This window comes from Lynx rufus, unplaced genomic scaffold (assembly GCF_022079265.1).
Source record: "Lynx rufus isolate CCGP_SWC_20201006 ecotype Redwood Valley unplaced genomic scaffold, mLynRuf1.p SCAF_11, whole genome shotgun sequence".
In the NCBI taxonomy this organism is placed as follows: Eukaryota; Metazoa; Chordata; class Mammalia; order Carnivora; family Felidae; genus Lynx; species Lynx rufus.
In genome coordinates, this window is record NW_025814825.1 from 48,975,708 (window position 1) to 49,002,954 (window position 27,247).

Below are 27,247 nucleotides of genomic sequence, written 5' to 3' on the forward strand. Positions count from 1 at the left end.
ACTGAATTCAGAGCCCCCCTTGACAGCCTCTAATTAGCTAGACAACCACCAGTCTTTCTCTCTACCCTCCAGTAATATCATGAGTACAGTTGTTAAGCATATGCTGTAATAATCCTAATGAAGAGGTTAAAGGATTTTTTAGTATGGATTTTTTTTAGTGGTTTTTGTTTTTGTTTTTTGCTTGCTTTGGTTTTTTGATGTTTTAGTCTACTCAGCAAGAGCGCTTTGTGATCATGTGAATCCTCCCTTAAGAGGTTTCCTAGTTAAAAATGAGAATTTTGCTAAAGGTTCTGTGATTTGGGGTAGCACAGCAGGGGAGCAGAGTGACTTTAAAATTGTTAAATTTGAAATTGAAGTTGGAGCACCTGGGTGGCTCAGTCCGTTAAGCAACCAGGTCATGATCTTGCAGGTTGTGGGTTTGAGCCCTTTATCAGGCTTTATGCTAATAGCTTGGAGCCTGTAGCCTCCTTCAGATTTTTTCTCCCTGTCTCTCTACTCCTCCTCCCTCTTCATACTCTATTTCTCAAAAATAAATAATCATTAAAAAATTTTTTAAAAATTGTTAAATCTCTTTAAGGGGAATCCATTGATATACTTTTAATTTAGGGAAATTTTTAAAATTCCTTTATCTACATCAGGTATGACAGATTTCATCTTAGAGCCAACTATTAGATTTGAGTTAATGGGCTCAGTAAAGAGATTTGGAATGGAAATACTAATGGACCTCTAACTATAGCCGGGGTAGTGGGTAGTGTAAGAATCTTGACAGTTCATCACCAAACCTCTGATCTCATTCCCCTGAATCATCTTGCTTATCTGTGACATAATTGGTTGCTTATTGCCTTCTCCTACCCCTCTTTCAAATTGCTAGCATTTGAGAATTTCACTTGTCATTATATCTTGTGTATTAAGACAGAAGCATAGTTTGCTGGGTGAACTAGTAAAACCATTTTGGCCCTCCTTGAGAAGATGATGTGTTTTGTTCCTGGTGCAACTGAGACAGTTGCTATAAATATTCAGTTATAGCTCTTTAAGGAATAAGGATGAACTGTAAATACATACTTGGATTTTCTTTTCAGATATACTTTTAATTGCTGAATTATATTGTGCCTATGAAGCACAGAACCAGAGATTGTTTTAGGGTACAATTATGTACCTAGAACCCTCATCATGGGTCATCATGATCATAGTATCTTAAGGATATGGGGAAGGTAAATCTGTGAGACTCTGTGCTAGCATTTTCAGGAGAAAATTTTCCTAACTTGCCCAAAGGATGGGTGGATTAAATAAATGCAATGACTTTTAGTAAAGAATTTTGTCACCTAGCTTTTTGCCATGTGTAGAAAATTGGAGGTGGGGTAATGAGAGAGAGAGGAGAGGGAGAAAGAAATAAAAATTAAAAACTAATGAGCTGGTACATTTAGATATTAGGAAGTAGGTTGTTGTTTCAGTGGCTGAAACAACCTGTCCCTGTGGGGACAGGTATGTGTGTGGGTGTGTGCAAAAGATGGGAGGGAGGAAATGGAAAATTTGTGAGCCTTTTCTACCCCCTGGGGGTACTCCAGCTGAAGACCGCTAGGTCTCTAGCCTGTGGTTCTAGGCATTCGAAATGAAATACAATTAATTGCCCTGTATGCTTTCCTACTTACACATTAATACAGCTGGAGACAGTTGGGGAGGGTTAAAAATTAAATCATCTCTGACAGATTACCATTGGGGATAATAATCTGAAGTGACCATGTCTACAGAGTACAACAGAAATGGCAGACTGAAAACCAGTAGTCATGCCTATACTTGCAGATACTTAGAAACTGAAGAATTAGAGGTGTAACATGAGTATAGACTAAATAATGTGTGAATTATTATTTGTCTTAAAATAGATTTTAGGATGTTTCTAGTAGAATATTCAAGCTGTGCTGATTTGATTTTCTTTCTTTTTTTTTTTTTTTTTTTTGGTCTTTCTTAGACGAGCTCATCTGCGCCTGTGTTTAGAACGCTTAAAAGTTCTGATTCCCCTAGGACCAGACTGTACCAGGCACACAACACTTGGTTTGCTCAACAAAGCCAAAGCACACATCAAGGTGAGAATTTCTGCTTTCATATTTGTACATGTCTCGGCCCTTGTTTCATTATAAGCAGTGATTCTTATTCATAAACATCAGCTAGCCCCCTGTGCCCTCCTTAATCACTGACCTCAAGAGAAATCTTTCTGAAAACTTACCAACTAATCTGATGGGAGCAACATAAACTGATTAAACTAAACTGTTTTGACAGCATGGCCATTTGAGGAGCTGGAAATACTAGGAAAAAACAATTACTCTGCTGATCCCTAGAAGGAAGGCAGTTGTGCCCTCTGGTGGAGATGAGTTTATTTGGCTCCGTGTGTCAGTATTTTTCCATCAAACTACAGTGCAGAGCAAGTTTCTCTTTCATGGAGATAACTTTACAGACTTTGAGAATTCCATACTGTTCTTGTAATGTAGCATTCATTACACACACAAAAAGTGAAAAAAGAAGTATTCTTGATGTTTAAAAGTATGTATTTATGTATGTTTTTATACACACACACACACACATATATACTTGTATTTTCATATTTTCTCTGCCAAAGAAGAAATGTTTTAAGATATTAGGTAGAAATCAGTTTTATTGTTTGTACTGGACTGTGCACAAACTAAAATATCATTTTATCATTTTAGAAACTTGAAGAAGCTGAAAGGAAGAGCCAGCACCAGCTAGAGAACTTGGAACGAGAACAGAGATTTTTAAAGCGGCGACTGGAACAGCTGCAGGGTCCTCAGGAGATGGAACGAATACGAATGGACAGCATTGGATCAACTGTTTCTTCAGATCGTTCTGATTCAGAGCGAGGTAGGCAGTGAACTTCTTCCCTAATGAAATACTAAGCATCCTTGTATCTAAATTTAGGCAGGGTAAGTTGGAAAGCACTCTATTTTCTTCTATTTGCTTTCTTCTTTCTTCAGCTAATACTGTAACGTTCTAGATTTTTGTGCAATCACAACATTGTCTAGCAACCCCTATATGAACTATAGAACTTTTTTCCTTGATTATATACATAATGTATTAACTTTCCACTTTGAAACAATTTTAGACTGACATAAAAGTGTTTTCTATAGAAAATTGTAGAGTTCTCATATGCTCTTCCCCCAGGTTTCCCTAATGTTAACATCTTATGTAGCCATAATATAGTTATTATAACCAGAAAATTAATATTCATGTAATACTTTTAATCTGTAGACCTTATTCAAATTTCATCAGTTTTCCCACTAATGTCCTTTGTCTGATCTAGGATCCTGTGTAGGATCCAACATTGCATTAGATAGTTCCTCAGTCTTTCGTAATCATGACACTTCTTTTTTAAAAAATTTTTTTAAGTTTATTCATTTTTTTGAGAGAGCATGAGTGGGGGAGGAACAGAGAGAAAGAGACACAGAATCTGAAGCAGGCTCCAGGCTCTAAGCTGTCAGCACAGAGCCTGACTCAGGGCTTGAACCATGAACCACAAGATCATGACCTGAGCCAAATTCAGCCACTTAACTGACTGAACCATTCAGGCGCCCCCCAACCATGACGCTTCTGAAGAGTATTGGTTAGTTATTTTAGACAGGGTCTCTCTAGTGTCTTATGTTCTCCCATTATTAAATTGAGGTTATACATTTGGGGGGAAGAAATATCACAGAAGTGATGTGCCCTTCTCAATTCATTCTATTAGGAAGATATGTGACGTTGATATGTTTTGTTACTGGTGATATAAATTTTTATGTCTGTATTTTAAAGCACCACACCATTTCTCTCTTCCCATCTGTCCCATAACATTTGTCTTTGGCAGAATGAAAGAACAAGAATTAATCAAAAATTTGTTTGAATTTTACTGATCTCTTTATAACTCCCACCACATCAGGCCTATAGCACTTAAAAGATCCCAGAGGTGAACTTCACCCTCATGATTTTAAGCTTTACATTTGGGAAAACAGCTCATGAGGATTCTAAAACAAAAAAGGAAATGTTTGTAAAATACCTTTTGACTTTTTATTATGGAAATTTTCAAACATACACAAAAGTAAAATCGAATATTGTCATGTACCCATCATCCAATTTGAATAGCTATCAACATTCTGCCATTCTTTTTTTTTTTTTTTTTTAATTTTTTTTCAACGTTTATTTATTTTGGGGACAGAGAGAGACAGAGCATGAACGGGGGAGGGGCAGAGAGAGAGGGAGACACAGAATCGGAAACAGGCTCCAGGCTCTGAGCCATCAGCCCAGAGCCCGACGCGGGCTCGAACTCCCGGACCGCGAGATCGTGACCTGGCTGAAGTCGGACGCTTAACCGACTGCGCCACACAGGCGCCCCAACATTCTGCCATTCTTGTTTCATCTGTTATCTATCCCCTCATCCTCACCATTTTTTCTGGAATATTTTAAATCAAATCCCAGATAACATTAATAATTTTGTCCCTAAATAGTTCAGTATGTATCTTTAATAAATGGCACTTAAAAAAATCATAATGCTATTATAGCCCACAAAATCAATGAAATCAGATAATCTTATTTAATGTCTGATAATCCAATTTCTGATAGATTTTCTCAAAGATAGCATTTTACCTTTCATTAGAGCCCAAAATCCATATTGCATTTGTTTTTGCCTTTTAAGGTACTTTTAATCTATAATAGTTTTCCCTTCCCCATTTCTTTGTTGTAGAAACTGAGTCATTTTTCTTATAGAATTCCCACATTTTAGATTTGGCTGATGGAATCCTCATGATGTCATTTAACATGTTCTTCTGTCCTTATTTCCTGTAAACTGGTTGGTGGATCTAGTGACTTGATTAAATTCAGGTTCTTTTTTGAGTCAAGAATACTTCATAGGTGATACTGATACATTTATGCAAATGCTCAACCTTTCACTTAATAGTTTTAGTAATCATCAGTGATTGCCCCAATTTATTATTTTTTTAGATATTACAAATAGTACTTCCTAATTCTACCATTCTTCTTGCATTTATTAAATTTTTTATAAAGAAGAAATTTTGGGGGGTGCCTGAGTGGCTCGGTTTGTTAAGTGTCTGACTTCGGCTCAGGTCATGATCTTGAGGTTCATGAGTTTGAGCCCCATGTCGGGCTCTCTGCTGTCAGCACAGAGCCTCCTTCACATCCTCTGTTTCCCTCTCTCTCTGCCCCTCCCCACCCTCTTTCTCGCTCTCAAAATAAATAAAAACATTGAAAAAAAAAAAAAGAACGTTTCTTCATCAACTTTTTTGGTTACCCTGAAATAAAATCCATATAGGGAAAATGGGATAGATTCTTTTTTTAAACTTAGGTGTTTTTGGTTTTTTAGTCAATTTTCTGAATAATGAATCATCAGTGTCTTAGCAACCTCCAGAGGTAACAGGGTTTTTTGTTTTGCCTTTTGTTTTTTATTATCTTATGAATTCCTCATAGGTTGTTATGTATTGAATACGTTCTAATCCATGAAGTCATTCTTTTTGTCCTTTTTTAATTTTTTTATTTTAGAAAGAATACGAGCAGGGGGAGAGGGGCAGAGAGAGTGAGAGACTCTTAAGCAGACTCCACACTCAGTGCAGAGTCCAACACGGGGCTCAATTCCACAACCCCAGGATCATAACCTAAGCCAAAATCAAGAGTCAGACGCTCAACCAGCTGAGCCACCCAGGCGAACCTTTATTCTTTTTAATAATCAAATTTCCCACATTCCATAGAAGCATTTCAAATTGATTTTTGATCCCTTTTAACACAACCCTGGGAGTCCTGGGTTTATTGTTTTTGTTGTTGTTTTGCTGTGTAAGTTTATTTTTACATGGCACTCAGTTTCAGAGAACAAAAGTTTACCAGAGACAACAGCAAGAACCTCAAGGACATGCCACATTTATGAATGTCACTGAGGTGTAGCAGAAATAACCCTGAATTAGGAGGCAGACCTTGATGCTAGTCTTTTTTCTACTGGTTACTAGCTGTGTGACTTTGTCAGGTGTTCAGCTTTAGCTGCGCTTCCTGATGTTAACTCCTCTTTGTACCCATCCCAACCTCCAAATTTGACTAATGGTGTATCTTCATTATAGTGTTCATTTTTTTTAGTAGTGCTAGTGTAGTACCTCTTTTCCCTATTCTTATCTGGAAGCCCTGTTTCCCAGTATTACAGGGGACTTTTAGTAATATCTCTAGTCCATTTGACTAGAGCAGTCTCTCATTTTACTTTGTTATGATTGAGTGCAGCATGCTCTGTTGGATAGGGTGTCTTGATTTTATTTTCCAGTTGTAGGTTGGATGAGTATTCTGTGATACTGGGAAACACTAAATAGCCTGTGAAGCATTGTGGATGTAAAACAAATAGTTATGAATTCATAGGATTGTTTGGACAGCTTATTTGGATAGATGCCTGCATTTTAGAAACAGATTTCTAAAACTTTTTGAAGCAACAAGTCCTTTTGAAAATTATACTCTTTGAAATAACTTACTCTGTCTTCTTGGGCTCAGCAAGAATCCACTTTTCCTAAAGCAATTGTGATCAGTGTGAACCCTTAGAATCAGTGCCAAATATAAAACATTAGGCTTTGAGTTTAAAAGAATTGAATAATCCTGAGTTCATTCTAGCTGTTATGGGAGAGAACAATTTTTCAAGTGCTTTTTTTTTTTAAATGTATGTTGCATTTTATATATTATTGGTGATTGTATATGTAATGTTTAACAAACTACCTGTTGATAGCTGGTCGTATATGTATTTAGGGATTTTTTTTTAAATCATGTTTGATGTTTGAAGTAAACTTAAATATCACCATTGAAATATCTTTACTATAATCTTTACTGTAGATCTCCCTATAATCCAGAGACTTTTCAGGCTCATACCCTCATTTCAAGCTATGTTTGATGCAAGAAAATTAAATTGAATTGAAGGCAAATCCCTCAGAGTTCACTTTGTAATGACTGGCTTAGTTTGGCTATTGAATACACAGAGGTCTTTATGATGAATCCTAGAAGTCTGTAGATCTGTCTGTAGGATGATATTACCAAAGGCAAGAATTAATGGATAAATTTTCTCGTTCACCTATACTAAGTTTATGCTTTTTTTCCTCTTTAAGGCAACTCTGATTAATAAACAGCACTGAGAATTAGTTTCTAGTTTAATGCAAAACAGATGTTGTTAAACCAGTTGGGGTTGGGATCTTTTAATATTAAGCACTAATTCCCAAATAGGCCAAGTGCTTTTGGTGGGAGGTCCAGACGGACTGGCGTCAAAGGCTTTAGAAAACTTGCTGCCTAAATTGAGACCACCGCTGGATACCAGACATTCCCCTTTGCAAAAATATATCCGTGTCTCTTCACCTTTGATTACTTCTGTCCTCCAGGGTTCACCGATAATAAACTCGTGTAACAATTATTTAAGAAAAATTATTTCATACTACCCAAAGTAATCACTTTTCTTATGCCCTTTCCTCATTAATTTTTGGAAGTGCATGTATACTAGATTACTGATGCTCTTCCTTTTTTCTCTTTGGCAGAGGAGATTGAAGTGGATGTTGAAAGCACAGAGTTCTCCCATGGAGAAGTGGACAATATCAGTACCACCAGCATCAGTGACATTGATGACCACAGCAGCCTGCAGAGTATTGGGAGTGACGAGGGTTACTCCAGTGCCAGTGTCAAACTTTCATTCACTTCCTAGAACCCAGCATGACATAACAGTGCAGGGCAAAATATTCACTGGGCCAATTCAATCCAAACAATCTCTTAAATTGGGTTCATGATGCAGTCTCCTCTTTAAAACTAAACAAAACTATACTTGAACAAAAGGGTCAAAAGACCTCTATTTAAGCAAATACTTAGCAAAAAGTGGGGCAGAGCCTCCCCAGCAGAACAAATACTCATTCGTATTTGAAAATCACAGCTTCTAATGGCAGCAGAAAACTTCTGTGAAATTTTCTTGATTTAGTTTATTTGAAAGAGGACATTGGAGATTCTGTCCTCTATCTTCTCTAGTTTGCTCATACTACAATGAGTAGACACATTTAAGGATGGGGTTATGAACCCTTCCCGAGTTTTAATGGTCCTAAAAAACAAAATCAAACCTATAGTAATGAGAAGACAAGATAATCAGGCATTAATCTTGGATAGCTAAAGAGCTATTAAAACTCAGCCTGGGACAGCTTATCATGAAGCCTGTGGATGATCAATTCTTGAAAAAACAAACAAAAAAACAAAAAAAAAAGCAAGCTCATTTCATGCTCTGCAAAAGGAGAGACTCCCATGAAGCCTTTTGAAAGGGATCATCATGCAGCTCAGCTTTCTGTTGGATTCCATGCTAAGCAAGCTAACCTTATCCTGCATTGTTAGCAGTAGGGCACCCAACCGCCAGCTCAACAGTCAGCCGCCCTTAGGCCCTTGGGCAGCATGGGGGCAGTCTGTGTATGACAGCCTCTACCACACAGGGCCTATAATTCGGATTGAGGGGCCAGAAGGAAAAAGCTCTCCATGCCTCTGTGTCTGCGTAGGCCAGAAGAGTTGTGCAACGCAGATTAGCAGGTCAAGGTCTGAGCCACGGCAGCATTTTTATTTCAGATTTTGATAACTGTTTGTATGTGTTGAAAACCAAAATGACATCTTTTTAAAGCTTGTCCATAAAAAACATAGATGTCTTTTATAGTGGAAAAACACATGGGAAAAAAATCATCTATTTTGATGCAGCATTTGATAATGATAAAACACCTCACACCTCACTCTTTATAGTGCACAAAACGAATGAGGTCTGGGCTAGGTAGAAAAAGGTCAATGCTGTTTTTGTTTTCTTTTAGAATCATTACCTTTACCAGCTTTTAACCATCTGATATCTATAGTAGACACATTATAATACTTAACATAGTTAAGTTTGGCACTTGTCTCATTTTATTGTAAAGGTTTGCTTCCATTTTCTTACAGGCAGTCTCTCTCCTTCCTCACAGTCCCACTGTGCAGGTGCTATTGTTGCTCTTCTCAATATTTTCAGAAATGTTTTCTTTTAAGTGAAATTTCTTTTCTAACCTGCACTTTGATGTCATGTGTTCCCTTTGTCTTTCAAAATCCAAGGTTCCCCCTGGCCCTCTCCTTTACCCCAGGAAGCTTTCTTGGACACCTTATCCCTGGCTCTTTGGACTTTGTATACTTTAAATAATTTAACTACCCTTAATTACTTAAAAAAAAAAAGCTTTATGATTTTCATAACTTATTGCTGATTTTAATGGGTTGTTAATTTCAGTCCTGTAGTTTTATTTTGTTTAGATAGGGCTGGGCAAGGAAAAAGAAAATAAAGACAACCATATTTAGCAGTGCAGTTGAGTTGTGTGTGTAATGTTAGACTATCCTTTGTAAGTAGCACTTTAACAGCTTTCACTGCTTCTCTGTATGAAGTGTACCATCTTGGCCATACACAAGGCCTCAGCATATACTTACTTGTTTTTTGTGCTTTTCCTGTGCCTCCCAAAATATTTTATCCTTGATTGTGCTATGTTTGAGTGGAAGAAATTCTTTGAAGTAGATGTGTGAAAAACTGCATGCCTTTAGAAGCCCATTATTAGAACTTGCTAATAACTTCAGGTGCTGGGGACTTAATGAAAAACATGGCAAATTCATTTCTCTGGCCCAGGTAAATTACTTCTGGTTTTACTTATAATTACTCCTGGCTGGGTCAAAATGTTGCTCTATATATTTGCTTTCTTTTGACTTTCCCAAGGGAGACAGTTTAAAGACTCTGCTAACTACCATGGAAAGAAAATGGAAGCCAGTGATTCAGCTTCCATTTTGTTACTCCCATGGCATTCACTTACATCACTTGCCTAGGGCTGGAATTTCGGTCTTCATTCAGGAGAACTTGAGGTGCTGCCATTTTGTTGTATATGTACAAGTTGGTGGGCTGGGAAGCCTTTGTCACGAATCTATAATACCTATTTCAACTGCCCCCTAAATTACTCCTTCCCCGGGTTTGTTTTCCTTGCGGGAGGGGAATGGATTGTATGATGAGTGAAAAGTATTAATTTTTTAAAAGACAAATCGACTTTGAAGATATAAAAGTTAATTGCAAGAAATAAAAATTGTGAATGAAGAACACCCGAGTGCTTTTTGTACACCCTTCTCTATGAAGGAAAAAATATGAATGAGCATCCACACCTTGAAAAGCAACTATCTCCTAAGCTGATACTACTTCAGTAGTCCAGAATTAATGGCAATTTGAATCATTGCCATGTCCTGTTCTGTAATTTAAACAGGTGCCTTCTTGACTGATGTGATAACTCCATGTAACCTAACTGCAGATGGTTTAATGTACCCGATAATCTTAACTGCTTCAGGTAGGACACAAAGCCATTTGTTATTATCCATTCTTAATAACTTTTTAGAGGAATCACTTTGTACTGTCATTTAAATTGAAAATAAGTCTGGAAGTTATTTAGTCCCCACCCACTAACCTGAGTTAAAGTACCCTTTGTGTAAAATGCCTAAGTAATATATTAATAGATAGAGGTAAAGTCCTGTTTCAGTGCATATTTGTTACCAAAGAAGATTCTGATGAAGTCAAACTAGTTTCTGATTAGAATAGGTATGAGAATTCTGGTAGAAATGCCTCTTCCAGTCCCCATGACAGTGATAGCTTTTAGCATTATGAAGGGATTTCAAAAGGCAGGATTATTGAGGCAAATCTTCTAACCTAAGGCCACACTACTTCCTGGGTCATTTCTCATGAGAAAATTGTTTAACCTCTTAGGTAAGTTTCTTTGGGAAGTTTGTTTTCTTCCACTTGAAGCAACTAGCGGCTTTTCCCTTTCTTCTTTCATTATCCTTCCACCTCAAAAATTCCATACTTCCTACCAACAACAGCATGATGTGGGAAGAATAGGGTTTTTTGGGTCACATTTAAATCTCAGTTCTAATATTTGCTAAGGACTCTGGGCAAGTTACTTAATTTCTTCATGGAGCCTGTTTCCTCCTGAAAAGTTGTTGTAAATACTACCTCTATCTTGGAAGATTGTAAGACTCAGTCTAGGAGTTTGTAGCACCAAAAGGAAAGTAAGAGGTATGTACTTCTCAGCTTTCTCTGATTAATGCAACCTTCTAATTTTTTTCATCTTTAATCTTGAATTTTAGTTATTCTGACTCTGGGTCTTACAGAAAAAGACTATTTCTATTAAATAAATGGTTCATTTTCACAAAATTCCATGACAGGCTATACTTTGTAAGAAGTCAATTTTGATGTCCTATAGAATTTTTTAAATAAAGACTTTATAAGATTGATGTATCAGCGGTTTTAGTGATTACCTGGTCTTTCTAAAAAAAAAAGACTAACCTGAGCTTGAGTATGTTAAACACTAATAGTAACCATTGCATAATGCCCTAGTTAATATTTAGTGTTGGCCTTGCCAAGAAAAAAATCTTGGCTCATGTACTAGATCTAATAGGAAACTGGTTTTCTTGTGGAATACATCTGAGTCTTTTAAATAATAAGTGTAGCTCAAGATACATGTACTGGCTGACAACCTCACTTCTTGGTTCTGTTTTACCTTTCTATACAGTCATAAATTGTTAGGGGAAATGGCTTAGATGAAGCTCTTTTAAAGTATTGCCAACTAACTTCCTATAATTTTGAAATTTTTTCCATTTCCTCAAGCTCTTAACTCTTTGTTATGGAGGGAATGCTTCAAGTCTTTACTGGTAGGGCAATAACTGCCATATTTATCTTAGATTTTCACATCAGGGCATCAGACAGCATTGTAGAATGTAAAAGCCATAAAATATCTCTAAAATATATGTCAAAAATACAGATTTAAGAGGCCAGTTGCTTCTAAATTAGCACTATCACACTCTGAAAGCTATGTCAACTAAACCTGACAGTGCTTTTTTGGAAGGAAAAACTTGGCAAAAGAACCAAAGGGATATTTACTCCTTCCTGCATACTTCTGAGCAATGAATGAACAATTGGGCAATTACCATCTATTAAAGACTAGCCTAGCTGCAGGTCTCAGGCTTCAACTCTAGTTTTCCCAGGATATAGAATCAAGTGTTTCCTCCAAGCCTGAATTCTTTCTTTGGTTAGAAATGCATCGCATCTTGCTAAAGTCAGTTCAGGGCTTGAAAGGGGAAAAAATAAAAGCACATCCAGTTTCACCAAGAAAAGGAAATCATGAGCCAGCAAAATAATAAATACGACTTTGGGCCTCAGGTTGACACAGTAGCTCTTCAAACAAAAAGCAACCTTTTCTCCTAATGCGTGTTAACTACGGCTTCTTTAGCTGTGATCTTAAATAACTGGGAAAACAAATTACAATTGTAGTAATTGCAGTAGCTTGAGTCTGTACTGGTTTTGTAAAAATGAATTGGTGAAATGCTTGGTGTAAGTAAATTGTCAATTTTTATTTCCTAGGAACTAGAAGATTACTTTATCCAAAATTCGGTATTTTTAGCTAGTTCAGCTGTCAACTACCAAAGGCCCAGTATTATTTTCAGATCTTCTTTACCCCCTCAAGTCCACAAAAGAACCACTTTTATATATACATAAGCTGAAAGGCAGAAAAGGCAATTGAAGAACCTCACAGAAGTCTTAACACCTTCATCCTGTTTTCTTTTACTACTTTCTTTTGGCTAGTCCAAAACAAATTCTTAGAATGTCAATATTGGTCTCTGTGCCTCTTAAGGTATTTTTTTTAAGAACATGTCTGTACACACACAGTATTAGGGGATTCAATTACTTGGGTTTGTGTTTAAACTGTGGTATTACCTGTTATATTGTCTGCTATGCTCTTCCTCTCCACTATAGTAAAAATTCAGTTTAACTTGCAACTCAAAAATCCTAGATATAAAGCATGTTTACATTTACTGTTGAACAGGTAAATTACCATTTATAGTAACTGGTTGCTTCACAGTAAAATACAAATATTACGATCCAGCAGATATTTATTGAACTCTTTAAAGATTTTAACAAACATAAAAACTAGTTTTAAGATTTTTCCCCCCTTCATCTTTCAGTTAATATCCAAGTTGAGGCAAAAAGCCAAACCAGAGCTTTAAAAATATTTTTTGGTTAAACTTGCAGAAGTGAGGTTTTTCACCTTTTGTAATTATGACCTACAGACACGATTTATAAAACTATGACTTTTGTTGGTTAACCTGATGGTTTTCCCGTATTTTTTTTTAAAGTTCATTTATTTTGAGAGGGTGAGAGTGAGCACGCATGAGTGTGGGGGGTGGGGGGTGGAGGTGGGGGAGGGGGACAGATCTCAAGCTGGCTCTGTTCTGTCAGCGCAGATACCTTACAAGGGACCCAAACCCAGGAACCATGAGATCACGACCTGAGCCAAAACCAAGTCTGGACACTTAACAGACCGAGCCAGCCAGGCACCATCCCCCTTGCTATTTTAAAGGCAGATTCACTCAGCATTAAAACTGCATTGTAATGGAAACACACCCTGTGCACATACACACATGCACACCCTTCATTGTGACAGAGCATTTAAAATAAGGAGTTATAAATGAACGCACTTCATTTTGGTTTGATGCCTAATCTTCATAATCTTCAGAAAATTGCCAGTTACTAATTAACTTTTCCTTCATTTCAAAAATCAAACTTTACATTTAACGTAACATGGTTATAGGCCAGGGATGCACACCAGAATCACCTGTGGTGTTTGTCTCGAAACAGATATACTTTGGCCTAAATAGCTCTGGAATAGGACCCAGATCCAGGAATTCCTCTAATTTTAAGCAAGCATTAGAGGTAACTATTATAAACTTGTAACCTCTTCCCATTACAGATATGTGCTAAAATATTCTAACACAAAAACTTCTATAGCATGTACTTAATATAGAACTTTGGTAATTTGATAGCACTTCACTAATACATTTGTAACTCAAGGCTTCAAATTATAAGTAATGGGCATTATAATCCATTATAATGTGAATTTTTTTTTTTAATATTTATTATTTAGAGGGTGGGGAGGGGCAGAGAGGGAGAGGGAATCCCAAGCAGACTTAAGCTGTGAGCGTGGAGCCTGACTGCAGAGCTTGAACCATGAGATCATGACCTAAGCTGAAATCAAGACTCGGATGCTTAACCGAGCCAACCAGGTGCCCATGAATTGTCATTGATAAGGTTAGAAAAAACGATCTTCACCATTACTGCTTGCACAGTAATAGCAAACACTTCTACAGTGTTTACCATATGTCAGGTATTCTAAGCACTTTACACATATTAACTCACTCATCCTTACAACCTAATGAAACACACTCTCATATTCTACAGCTGAGAAAACTAAGGCAAGGAAGAGTTATGCACACAGGTTACAAATGGGCCAGGATTCAATCAGCAGTCTGGCTCCTGAGTCCTCTATGGCCTTTCTACATGTTAATTAAAAAAGCATTTATCTGTGACATTAAAATTTTAAATGTAATTATTTGGGTTTTTTTGGGGGGAGGGGGTTGGGACTGTTCTTTCCTTGAAATAGTCAATAACAAAGTCAAATGTCAAGTTTTGAGAAGATCCATGACAGCTACTTGGGGGCTGTACATGACAAATGGTTTATTCAGTTTCATCAGAGCTTCAAGACTCCTTTCTTGACAGAGGGGAAATTACATTTTATAACAGAGCTCCATAAGACAATGTCATATTTGATTTTAAGAGTATTGAACTTAGCCACCTTCATTTGTAAAATACCACTGGTATCATGCTTCTCATTAAAACCTCACACTAGGAGACAGGTACTCCATGTCCCTAGGGATCCTTTTAGTTTAGTCCAGAAACACTGTTATCATCTTGACACCAGGACTTTTCAAAGGGCCATATCTAGGTCTTTGACACAAAGACTCTTGTGCTATACACTTTTTTTTTTTTAATGTTTTATATAGTATGGTCACCTTTATTCCTTTTCTCTCCCGCAAAGCCCCTCCAGAATTAAATGTGCAGAAATTAAATGTGACTCTTTGGGTCAAAGGAGATACAAGTCTCAGCACAAGAGTCTTGCCTACACAAACACCAGGTGAAATTACTATTCCAACAAACATGCCAAGGTAATCTCACCAAAATCCATTTTGTGTGGTGACACAATTATACCAAATTTCCTTCCAAGTGCTTTTTAGAGTTTCCTTGCAATCCTTCAAAGATACCATTATTAGTTCTTAAGATGCTTGTTACACCGGTTACAAGAACAGTGTATTTTTAGGAGTTCTTCAGGCTAAGTAGCCCCTTTCTGTTGTAATTTGTGCCATGTATTTAAGAAAGACTTCACCTTTCATTCTGTCCTACAAGTTCTACCCTGTGGCCATAAATTATAGAAAGGAAAACAGTGATCCTCCTGGGTTGGGAGGGAGGAGAAGGGGCAATATAAAGAATTCTACTTCTCACCACTGTCCTCCTAAGTTTCAATTTGCCAAAATAATTAAAATTCATTAAATTAAAATTTTTATTTTCCCCCTTACCAAAAATTTACAAACACCTCTATACACAGCACAAACCCTTAAAAATAGTTTGTCCTTTAGGATCCAATTTCTTATATCTAATGGAAGAAGTACATAAGGATTTATTGAAACCTTTATCACACACTCAATATTCTCTTTTCTGTGGAAATGATGAATGCATGTACACTGAAGCTTAATCACTAGATCAATGCTGCCAGCTAGGACTTAACCACCCTTCTGTTAACACATCCTGGAGATTTTAAAAACACTTTATTTAATAAAAGTTAAACATACAAAAAACTGAAATTAACACATATCCTAAAAATCACCATCTTCCATTAATAGGAAGACATTTTACTATGCATATATTTGGCTTAAACTCAACTCAGGATAACTGTGATGTTCACTTAAACCAACAAATGCTGACAACTTGATCTAGTTAACAAAAATTACAAACTCAGCTACATGAACATAATATACAGGGAAATTATGGTCAGATTAATGCACAAGAAATACAGTAAATTTTTAATGATGAAACATTCAGTATTCTTGTTCATTAATTTAGCCTTGGTTTTTTTGTTTTTTGTTTTTTTACAAAAATAGTATCTACACTGTATACAGGGCTATACATCAGCTTTTTGTTTTCTTATATAAACATTACACATCCAAAAAATGGTACCACTACCATAAGGGAAAAATCAACACAGGAAAAGAGCAAACATTAAAAAAAAAACACCACCTTAGAAAAGGTAGCAGGTCCTAAACATGGTTTCTTATTACATAAAACTCAGTGGAAAGAATGTAAAAGCTGAATCAATTTTAGAGATAGCCTAATAGGCTTAGCAAACAAATTATTGAAGGAAAAACCTCAAAACAAAGTTTGCCATTTACAAATTAACATATTTCTAGGCTTAATTAGGCAATAGCTAGGTTTACGTTGAAGATAAAAGAGCTCTTTAACAGGTTGGTATTTTGCCTTGATGTTCCAGTGAATTGCTACAATATGTGGCAAGTTCAAAGATCTGAGTATTCCAAGTTAGGACTTCACAAAATGTATACACCATCCATTAAGTAAGGGCCTGATATTAGGAAGATCAACAATTCATCTAAGTGCTGTATTTATGCAGCATCTATCTAGAAAAGTTGCTTTATTCAACAAACTTTGAGGAAACTGTGGTAGTAGTAACAAAAGTTAAATGAATAGCAGTTATCAAATGCAATTTCTTCAAGTTTCATTCTATTGAAGTCAAACAAGGACGACAATGGTATCTTCCTTACTCATCTAACAAATAATTTACCTTTAGAAAAATATAAGGATAAAAAGGTAAATGTAAAGCCCTGCAGAGATGAAATCCAACAGTTTTTCTGATTATTGAGGCATCAAATGCCTGACATTGTATTTAGAGGTATCTTGATATTGTGTCATAGGTTTATCAGCAATTCCACAAGTTCCTACTCCAACTTTGCCGGTTACACTCTCAGGTGAAGCAAAAATACTCCTTTTAACCTAGTGGAAATAAAACAGAAACCATTTTGATTAGTTTTGGGGGAACAAAATTTCTATGATACACTTAAGTACATCAAGAGAACTGGAGTGCTCTTTTAAATAAAATCTACCAGAGATCCCTAGCATATAAAGCAGGTTAACAAACAGGTAGGATTCACCATACTCCCTCTAAGGGTATGTTAGGTACCAAACAGTTTTTCAAATTTTAATTTATAGAAGGGTAAACAATCTAGATCTTTTGTAATTCCTGATATAAACTCTCTCATAGTGTTTCTATTGCAGAGACCATGGCTAATGGAGATATTTTGCAATAAGCCAAATGGAAGATGGAAGAGGATTATGATAACAAGACCCAGCTATGATCTTTTGAACCTATGTACCACATTTTTTCATTTATTTTTTAATGTTTATTTATTTTTGAGAGAGAGAGAGAGAGACAGAGCATGAGTGGGGGAGGGGCAGAGAGAGAGAGAGGGAGACAGAATCTGAAGCAGGCTCCAGGCTCCAAGCTGTCAGCACACAGCCTGGCGCAGGGCTCGAACCCACAAACTGTGAGATCATTACCTGAGCCGAAGTTGGATGCTTAACTGACTGAGCCACCCCAGGTGCACAACCCCCCCCCACCACCTTTTTCATTTTAAAGTTATTTTAATGACAGTTACACTTTTCAAGTTTATGAAGTATGATGAAAGGATTTACTAACCTGGCCTTTTTTGTTTTTAGAATAGGCTCTATTGTTAAACTGTTGCCATTTCACCTTCTGGTCCTCTCTTTCCTGCTCAAGTTCTTTTATTCTCTGTGCTTTTTTCAAAGCTTTCTTCTTTTTATATTCACGCTGCTGGGCAATCATTTCTTTTCTGTGTGGATATAACAGCTAAATGTCAACTCTTAAGATTTAATAGATGATTTCTTTAGAGATATTTAGCAGTGCAAAAAACAAAAACAAAACCCTAGAACAACAACAACAACAAAAACCCATAATAAACCTACACATTCCATGAATAGAAGCACTAAACATCAACAATGCCAATCACCCAGTATTACTACGTAAGGTTATTTGAGATACACAGCATCCTTGGAAGCTTTCAAACCATATCTATAATCTATTACCCATTCAAATCAACTATTTAAACTAGGACTTTCTGACATTTACATCACTTTTGCCAGATGTGTTTCAGAATGAGTTTTAATGTTAATAGAGGTCTAAACCTTTATCCTTTTCTAAATGGATAGCAACTTTATGCTGCATTTTGCAAAACTATATAAAGAGATGCAATGCAGATAAAACTATTTCATCTAGACTAGAAAAGTACAGAACAAAGGAAAATCACAGCTTAAAATTCTTAAAAACAAAAACTGGGGTTTTCAAAAACACTCCTCTATCTAGGATCAGAGCCTAAAGCTCTCTCAATAATTTCTGCTCAGTTTACATACTGACTTCTCACCAACAGGATGATGAGGTCTTTAAAAAAGAGGCAATACAATCTAGAGGTCTTTGTATCATGTAATCATCACTATGAAGCTAAGGGTGGCTTTTTTACACAGATGTCAAAGACTAAAAATAGAGCGATGTTACATTGTTCTATGATCTGATTTTTTACTTTTTTTTAATGTTTATTTTTGGGAGAGAGAGAAAGAGAGTACGAGTGGGGAAGGGGCAGAGAGAGACAGCAACCCAAGCAGGCTCCAGGCTCTGAGCTGTCAGCACAGAGGCCGATGCATGGCTTGAACCCACAAACCGCAATATCATGACCTAAGCTGAAGTCGGACGTTTAACTGAATGAGCCACCCAGGCGCCCCTACAGTCTGATTTTCTTATTGGGATACTTAGGTGATCTAGTTTCCCCAAGCTCAAATATATTTACTTATGTAGCAACTTTTTAAAGTCTTGAGGGGCGCCTGGGTGGCTCAGTTGGTTAAGTGTCCAACCCAGGTCTTAAATTTCAGGGCCCTGAGTTCAAGCCTCACGTTGCTCCATGCTGGTCATGGAGCCTACTTAAAACAACAAAACTGTTGAAAAATCCAGAAAGAGAAAACTGTGGAAAATGTGTGTAAGTTTATTAAAATGTTAATTCTACCTCATATACAGGTCAAGCCATACACTTCTCTATCCTCCCACTGCTGCTCCCTGAGTTCAGGACACCATTACCTCACACCTGATCACTGCACTAGCTGCTTTCCCTCGGCTGTCAGGGATTATTTGAAAGCTCAACTATGATCATATTATCTCCTCTATTTGAAATACATCAGTGGCTGTCAAGCTCTTTGTGATTTGGCCTCAACCTCTAAGCTCTTGTCAAACCACCCATCTTCAAGCCCTATTTTCACTATAGGAATTTGTTTCCATTACTTCTATGTTCCCACCTTGTTTTCTTTAAGTAAACATTTACTAAACTCTTACATTATCAAGAACTGTACCACATGCTTTATTAATGCTAACACTTAATCCTTAGAACCCTACAAAATAGATACTATCAACCCTGTTTGACAAATGAGGAAAGAAGTTAAAAGGTTTGCCCAAGGTCATACCTTCAAGTTCATTACCTAGCTAACTCCTTTTCTTTTCAAATCTCAGTTTAGATGTCATTTTCTCAAAGAAATTTCCCCTGATGACTAAAGTACAGTTTAGGTATCTTTCCTCTGTTCCCTTAAAGTAACCATTATGTTCCCTTAGTAACTTCTATAATTTACTATTAAAATTCTCCTTTAATTTTGTGTTTTCTTCTCTAGACTATAAACTCAATCAGGACAAGGTCCAAGTTGGTTGTCTTCACTATGGTATAACTCCAGCACATGGTTCAGTGAGAGGTACATATTATCTTCTTAAGAAATGTTTACTGAATGCCTAAGTGGGAACCAAAATGTCTTCACTTTACCTAGGTATACACATACAATGCTGACCCTATACAGCTAATCTTCAAAACAACGATAAGGAGTATTTTAACATTCTCACCCTAATCTAGCCTGCGTGAATTCCACAGACTGCCTCAAATACCAAAATGGGGAAGATTACATTTAAACTGCTAAAGTCAAAGTCACTTACTTTGACATGGGCTTGTTGCCACTGTCCTCCTTTGCCTTCCTTCCTTCTTCTACAGGTTTGAGGTTCAACAGTGGAGTCACTTCAGCATTGCCATAGCCAGCAAAGGTGATTGCAGCAGTGCCATTTTCTTCATCTATCTCCTCAATCTCGGCTTCATAACACCTGTAAAGATATCATGACTGTAAGCAGGTGAGTAAAGGTTTAGTACTCAACCTATAAGACTTACACTGCAGTGATTCAACTATTACATGTGTCTAAAATGGAACTTCTGTAATCAGTTGGCTCTTTGGTAAAGATAATACAAACAGTAGTTGGAGTTAGCCATCTACTATCAAAAAAAAGGGGGTTCCTAATCAAAATATTGTCAGGAAAGTCTCCTACATGTCTATTAAATGTGCTTTAGTCTATCTCTTTGAGAAAAGATATTTTTTATAGGAATAACTTCAGTGTATGTGCTTCACGTAAGTCTAAGATAGCCAACCATTCACTCAATTTTCAATCTGAGGAAGAAATTAGGATTATTTTTTAACTATCCATTCATTTTCCTCTGCTTTGATTTTTCTGTCCTCTAGGATCCAAGCCTACCAACTGCCCCAAAATTTATTCTAAAGCTAAAAATTAAACTGTATTATAGTGGTAACCACCCAAGAATCAAATTGACTTTACAAATCATATTGGCTATACAGAAAGATTAAAACAGGGTAGTTCAAACTGAATAAAAACTTCTTACCATTGTATTTTATTATTTCATGTTATAGTTAGAGTTTTTTTCTACACTTACTGTCCATCTTCACTCCAGATTGCCATACACTTGTCTCCTACTTTCCATGAATGAGTGGGCTGAGTAGAAGCAAAACTGTCTGAACTTGCAAGAGTTTCAGAAGGCTGAGTTGACAGAAGGTCTTTGGTTAGTTCTATAACTTCCTAAAAAGAAAAAACAAAAACCATAGCATTATTTTTATAATTTGCTTATCACCTTTCAACAGGTTTTTATTTTGATGACTTTAGCTCTCCACCATAAAGCACTTATTAAGTACACTACATAAATCTACTTGCAGTTCATAACGATACTATGATGTAGGTACCATGATTATCCTCATGTAGAAACTAAGATACAATATTTTATACAGTGGTGGAACTGGGATTTAAACCCACAGCTGCCTTTCAATTAACCTCAAATACTAACAGAAAGCGGCAGACTTGAGCTTATACCATTCTTCCTTTCTTTCTTCCTGTCTCTTTCTCTTTCTTTTTTTAAGTAAGCTCTACACCCAACATGGGGTTTGAACTCCTGACCCTATTATCAGGAGTCGCTTGTTCTACTGACTAAGCCAGCAAGGTGCCCCTACCATGGCATTATTTCTAAGTGCCTGTTTTAGCTAAAGAGATCTAATATGAGAAACAATCAATTATGAGGGACTGAACTAGATTCAAGATCACTTTTATCTTCTATCTTTGTCACATGTATTTCATGCAACTGGATTGTTTTACAGGGCATTATTGGCAGTAGTATTAACTCTCTAGCCAACATGTTCCCCACCCCCATCAAAAAAAAAAAACCAAACCCGAAACACTTGAAGCAACCTTATTAGTAATACCTATTTCTACTAAAGTATTATAGGCATATAGAAAAAGCCAGTAGTCTTCCTAGTCACTTATTATAAAACTTACCCCATCCAGATAAGCAAATTACCAGGTCAGATTTAAAATATTCTAAAAAGCACATTAGCACAGCTTCATTTAAAAGGAAAAAAATAAATGTAACACACATAGGCAGGCAATACCTGCCTGTGTGGCAAATATTTTCTCTATTTCAGGCTTACACTTATTGGCTTCATTCAAGGGTGTTTGGTAGGGTTAGTTAAAAAACTTAAAAGATATAGTACAAATGGCCAGATTTTGCTACCTATCTGCTTTTTTCACTCCAATGAAGATCTATGTTATGTATTACCTTATATGATTTATTTTAAAAACTCACATACCTGTTCCCCCACTGTTGCATATAAAATACCTTAAAACATCACAGTGTTTTGGGAGAAAAAGTAGCAAAGTTAAACTCTATACTGAGTTTATGTCTCCCACTGAAGTTTTATAATAGTAGCTCTGGTTCAGTAGCCAAGAAGTTATATATTACCTCTTTCCTAAAGATTCTAAATCTTCCTGGCTATTTCTGAAAAACTAATATTTGAGCCTTCAAAAAAAAAGGGGAGGGGGGAGTAAGCCCTTGGAGAAAGGCCTGTTTTGTAAATAGAAAAACTAGGCTAACTCAGATTTGAATTAAAAATTCAGTATAGTATCTTAAATGACATTTTATTAGGTACCAAATAGCCATTCAAATGCCTTTTAATTAGATAATCCTTTGCAAATAAGGCAAAGAATTTCCAAATAAATAGATCAGGTACTATACAAAGAAGAATAAACTGTCCAGTCTTGTTTTTAATCGATTACTATTAAGGCCAGGAATATAATCCTTGACTCAAGAGCCAATACAATCCTTATCATTAAATAATTCCATTTAACTAAAACACAAACATGATTTCTGCATTTGTAGGTCTCTGATTTAGATTCTACCTCTCTTAAGACAGAGCATCTTGCCATTTTATTTTCCTAAGGAAATTACAGTTTCACCAAAGGGTCCTGAAAAGCTGTGCACGTTACAATAATTTTCAGAGCCCTGCACTGAAGTGACACTTTAAAAAAAATCCAGGGCTTATCCCTAGTTGTCCTTTCATTTTGCCATGTTTTACATACCCCTCCCAACAAACTATGAAGACCCTTTCAATGTTTTCTTTACATGTGCATATGGACCAAAGTATTAGAGAAACTATTTTATGTATGAGGGGGTTCTTAAAGGTACATACCATTAATTACTTTTCCTCCCCCAAGTCTGAGTTCTGAAACTGCTCCTTCATCGACAGATGGGCAGCAGTTACAGTAATCGGCAATTCCAGGAAGCATCAGATGTTGTGATCTACATATCAGCAGGTCAAAGGGTGCACTCAAGCACTCTGCTTACTGAAGGAAGGCGTTTCGGGGATGCAGAGAGCCACTGTAATATATGAGACAAGTGACTTGACCCCTGCCTCCTTTAGAACCAGTTTATTCAGCAAAACAGCCTAATAAATTGACTATTTTTGTGATTATCACAGACTGCCTCGGGAGCTAGTAAAAGCTAGCTAGATTTTACTATACCTACTTTTTTAAGTGAAAAAAAGGCAATTAGGACTTCAGTAGATTAATGTGCTGCCTGCTGAGTAACTGTATTCTATATGAAAGACAGTACATATAAATGTGGAAGCCTTACTGGCAAAATGAAGTCAATGAAAAAATGTAGGAAAGCACTTTGTCATAAATGAAAGGGGAAACAAATTCAAAACCAGGATAAAGACATTCCACTAAAGGAACACAAAATAAAGAAGGCCACAAACTCAGTCATCAGTCTGAACAACTTTTCAGCAAATATAAAAGGCAGAATTAAATATCCAAGGTATGAGGTATATCCCAGAAAATAGAGAAGAGAAAAAAAGGAAAATTATTTTTAAAAAACCCACGACAAAACAGAAGCTATAGTCAGTGGAGACAATTACTAGGTGGAAGCAGATATGTAAACACTTTTCAGAACTTTAATCTTCAATGATGCCTTCCATCTCTGAGTAATTTTCAATTCAAAACAGACCTGTATCTAGTAAACCAAAATGAAAAATTTGTTTTCATGACAAAATAAGAGCGGAAGAAATCGTGATCACGTCTGGTCAGGAAAAACGTACTATATTACTACTATCTGAAGTTTTAGAACTTAAGCTTCTAAATCTGTGCTATCCAATATGGTACTCACATGTGGCTACTAAAATAAAATTAAGAATTCAGTTCTTCAGCTATCCTAGCTACAGTTCAAATATTTAATTGTCCCTAGTGGCTCCAGTACTACAGTAGATATAGAACGTTTCCATCATCACAGAAAGTTCTACTGTAAACAGTGCTGTTCTAAATGGGTATTTTACGGATAAATAACCATTACTAACTGAACCCTAAATAAGCCATTTATGTGCTTACCACAATGGCCTCTCTCCCTATAATACTTCCACTATAGATCATGTCATAGCAAGGCAATTCTGCCTGGACCCTGACAATTCATTCCAGAAACATTAAAAAGACCTTACAATAATGTTGTTTCAACCTTCACTCCCAACTCCCCCTCCACCAGTTCCACATATATCCCTCCTCCAACTGCCCAGGAAGCAATATACACAATATTGACAATGGTTTATTTTCTTCAAAGAAAAAAAGGACTGCTTTTAAGTTGGTAAAACAAGATGCATGCCAGGATCCTTCTTTGAAGCAAGCAGAAAGCTGGCCTAGGAATGGGAGAAACTGCTCCCAAAACATCTTTTTATTATTGACTGGCACTCTGAAATTCAGTGGCCGACTTCTACATACTGACGATGGGTCTTGTTTTCCGTGTTTTTAAAAACCACATACTATTGCAACTCAGGCAAGTTTATCCTAAATCTACAACTTAAACCTGAAAATATTCAACTCATTTTAATTATGTCCAGATAAATCCTTTCAAAGTCCTGTATCTGGACACCATTTCAAATAAGTTTCATTCATTTGCAGTTCTAATATCCCTAAAATATTAATGTTAATGGGCAAGAGGATGATAAAGGGAGGGAAAGAATTTAGATAGGATAAAGATGATTCAAGTTTTGTACTGAATCAGTAAAGACCATCTAACCAAAATACCTTTTTAAAATTTTCAAAATAATCAGGTTCAAAATTTTAAGTTCTCAAAATTTTTTAAAATGAATACACATGTACATACATACAGTATTTTTATTAATCAACATAATGTTCTAAGAAACAACAGATATTTACTATAATGGTTTTGTCTGTCTTGAAACCCCAGTGCAAATTTTAAAAAGCAAGTTTCATACCTACGGAACTCTTCCATAACAAAACAAATTAAGATCTCCTTTCCACATCAATTTAACCTCAACAAGCACCAACAACTACACTGTAAAATCTACCGTTAAATTCAAACATTACGTAACATTTATGCAGAAAACAAGTATCTCCTTAAATATTTTTATAATGTGTTTTCAATATAAGATGTTTACCTGCTAGCTTTGAAACACACATACACTCTTATTTCATGTTCAAGAACCTTTGTGACATTAAAAAGAACCCTAATCATGTTACATTTTTCTCATTTTTTTTAGTCATTTATAAAATTCTTCCACATTTGTTTTCATTCCAGTACAATTAACATTTTTAATTCCATATTATTTTTGTCCTTTTAGTTACCTTTGGAACTAAATTTCTTTTGCCAGATCTTTAAAAATAAAAGTACTTTCCACTGTAAAGTTAAATCAACTCTGATTTTTAAAAAATTATATGAGCATATAAAATTTACACAACAAAGAACAATGCTTTACTCATTTCGATGTATACAACTGAGGAAGCGGCAACCCTACTTCTGTGAGCAATATACACCTATGTGCATATACACGTTTACACACAAGGGAGGATAGCGGGAGAAACACTCCGAATTGTGCTTTGGATTCTATGCAAGAAATCATCTGAAAAACACAAATACTTTTTTTCAAACAATATAACTATTAGCGTCCTCTGATACTTACTTGTAAATCTTTCTTTAATTTCAGCAAATCTTCATTTTCTCCATTTCCAGACAATGCAGCTTCAACTTGCTGGAGTTGAGCTTTGTAGCTTGCCAGCTGTTTTGCTAGATCCTCTGACATCTAGGGAAAATAAAAAGGGTAAGACCATGAAAACTGAACAGAAAACACCATAAAAAATAACTTCCCTGTCTGCCTGACTTAATCTTTACCAGTTTTGCTCCCAACTCCTTCATAGAAGTCATTGCTGCAGCTCCTCACCATTACCTTTACACTTAGTTCTGAGAAAAGCTGTGAGCCAAACCCAAACATCAAGGCAATGAATTCTGCAGAGTATAAACTTGTCAGATAAATTCCACACAGAAACAGAAAATAAGAGCTAAGATAAAAGGGAAAAGGAGAATTTCTATTTTTTAAACTTGTGTTAACAAGAAAGACACTGTATTTGGCTGAGTTGTTACATCTTCACCAAAAAAAAAAGGGGGGGGGGCAGCACTAATCGGTTGGAAGAGTCAAAGACTGCCGACAAAAATATTTTGAAGCACTAGAGAAAACTTCCAGAACAAAATACAAATAGCTTTTGGATTAACTACATAAAAAATTCTCTGTACACGAGCTCTTTAGTTAGCGTGTTTAGAACCTCTTCCCCAGAGCAAACAAACCAACAAACCAACCCCAAAAAAACCCAGTCACTTAAATACTGTCGATGCAGCGTCTTCATCAGAGAAACCGCACAAATACTATCCCAGTTAGGCATTTTAAGGAGCGTGCCTTTCACCAAATCTGGCTCATTCTTCTCCGGAAAGTAAGATAAAAGAATCCTTTCTCGATTTACAAAGCAAACACGCCGGGTTTCCGAGGATCCTTCTCTGTGTTTACGATTCCCGTCCAACGACAGCCTGGAAGCTTGGAAGGGCTCCAAGGGGGCTACCGCGAGCCTGCCTGCTCTCCTCCCAGTCACCCAACACCTCGGGGCCCGCCACAACTGGTCCATTATTTCAGACCTCGACATGCAAACACAATCTCCAGGGAAACCGAAAACACAAACGGAGCGGACCCCAGCGGGGCCAGAGCCTTACCCCCCCCCCCCCCCAAACACGCTCGGCACAGAACGGCCAAGGGCGTCCTAAAGAGGCCTCTCGCGTCCCCACCCCACCCGACGACGGGTTTCCGGGGTTAGCCTCGTTCGCCGCCACGACACCGAGGCCCGAGGCCCGAGCCCCACCCGGGGCAGCGCAGGGTCCAAAACCCTGGCTGGGAGAGGTGGCCGGGCTCCCAACGTCCCTGCCGGCGCCCAGGCCTCTCCAGGGCGGCCCACTCCTCGGCCTCAGGCCTCCGCTTCAACTCGAGAGAGGCCGAGGCCTAGCGAGGCCCTGCGGGCTGCCTCACCCGGTTCTTTACCTTGTGTGGGGTTGGGGGCAGGGCGGCAAGAAGGGGTCGGGACGGCGACAGCAGCGGCAGCAAAAGGAAAAAAAAAAATCTCCGCGGCAACAACAAGGCGACTAGATCTGAAACAGAACTTGCTCGGCGATGAGGGGGAGGGGAAAAAAGCTGGAGACTGGAAGGAGGAAAAGACAGAAGCGGGTGAAATCTCGCGAACGTTGAAAGCCTCGC

The 27,247-nt window shown here is 37.0% G+C and overlaps 2 protein-coding genes across 5 annotated transcripts in view; one reads left to right on the forward strand and one right to left on the reverse strand.

Moving 5' to 3' along the window:
* MXI1 (MAX interactor 1, dimerization protein) overlaps positions 1 to 11,299 on the forward strand; it is an 82,594-nt gene extending 71,295 nt beyond the window's left edge. For all 3 annotated transcript variants that reach the window (XM_047073420.1, XM_047073421.1, XM_047073422.1), the window contains exons 4-6: positions 1,967 to 2,081; positions 2,700 to 2,871; positions 7,539 to 11,299. In XM_047073420.1, coding sequence (XP_046929376.1) covers positions 1,967 to 2,081; positions 2,700 to 2,871; positions 7,539 to 7,702 — 451 coding nt within the window. In that variant the 3' untranslated portion in view covers positions 7,703 to 11,299. The remainder of the gene's footprint in view (positions 1 to 1,966; positions 2,082 to 2,699; positions 2,872 to 7,538) is intronic.
* Positions 11,300 to 15,700: 4,401 nt separating this feature from the next.
* Positions 15,701 to 27,118, reverse strand: SMNDC1 (survival motor neuron domain containing 1). 2 transcript variants are annotated; one of them, XM_047073423.1, is made up of 6 exons: positions 27,035 to 27,118; positions 25,637 to 25,756; positions 20,779 to 20,921; positions 19,998 to 20,159; positions 17,658 to 17,811; positions 15,701 to 16,954 (listed from the first exon to the last, which is right to left on the reverse strand). In XM_047073423.1, exons 2-6 carry the CDS (start codon positions 25,754 to 25,756, stop codon positions 16,817 to 16,819), a joined length of 717 nt encoding a protein of 238 aa, XP_046929379.1. In that variant the 5' UTR covers positions 27,035 to 27,118; the 3' UTR covers positions 15,701 to 16,816. The 2 variants fall into 2 exon arrangements, with proteins under 2 accessions (XP_046929379.1, XP_046929380.1); XM_047073424.1 differs by lacking the exon at positions 27,035 to 27,118 and adding an exon at positions 22,859 to 23,046 and having other exon boundaries at positions 25,637 to 25,725.
* Positions 27,119 to 27,247: the final 129 nt, after the last annotated feature.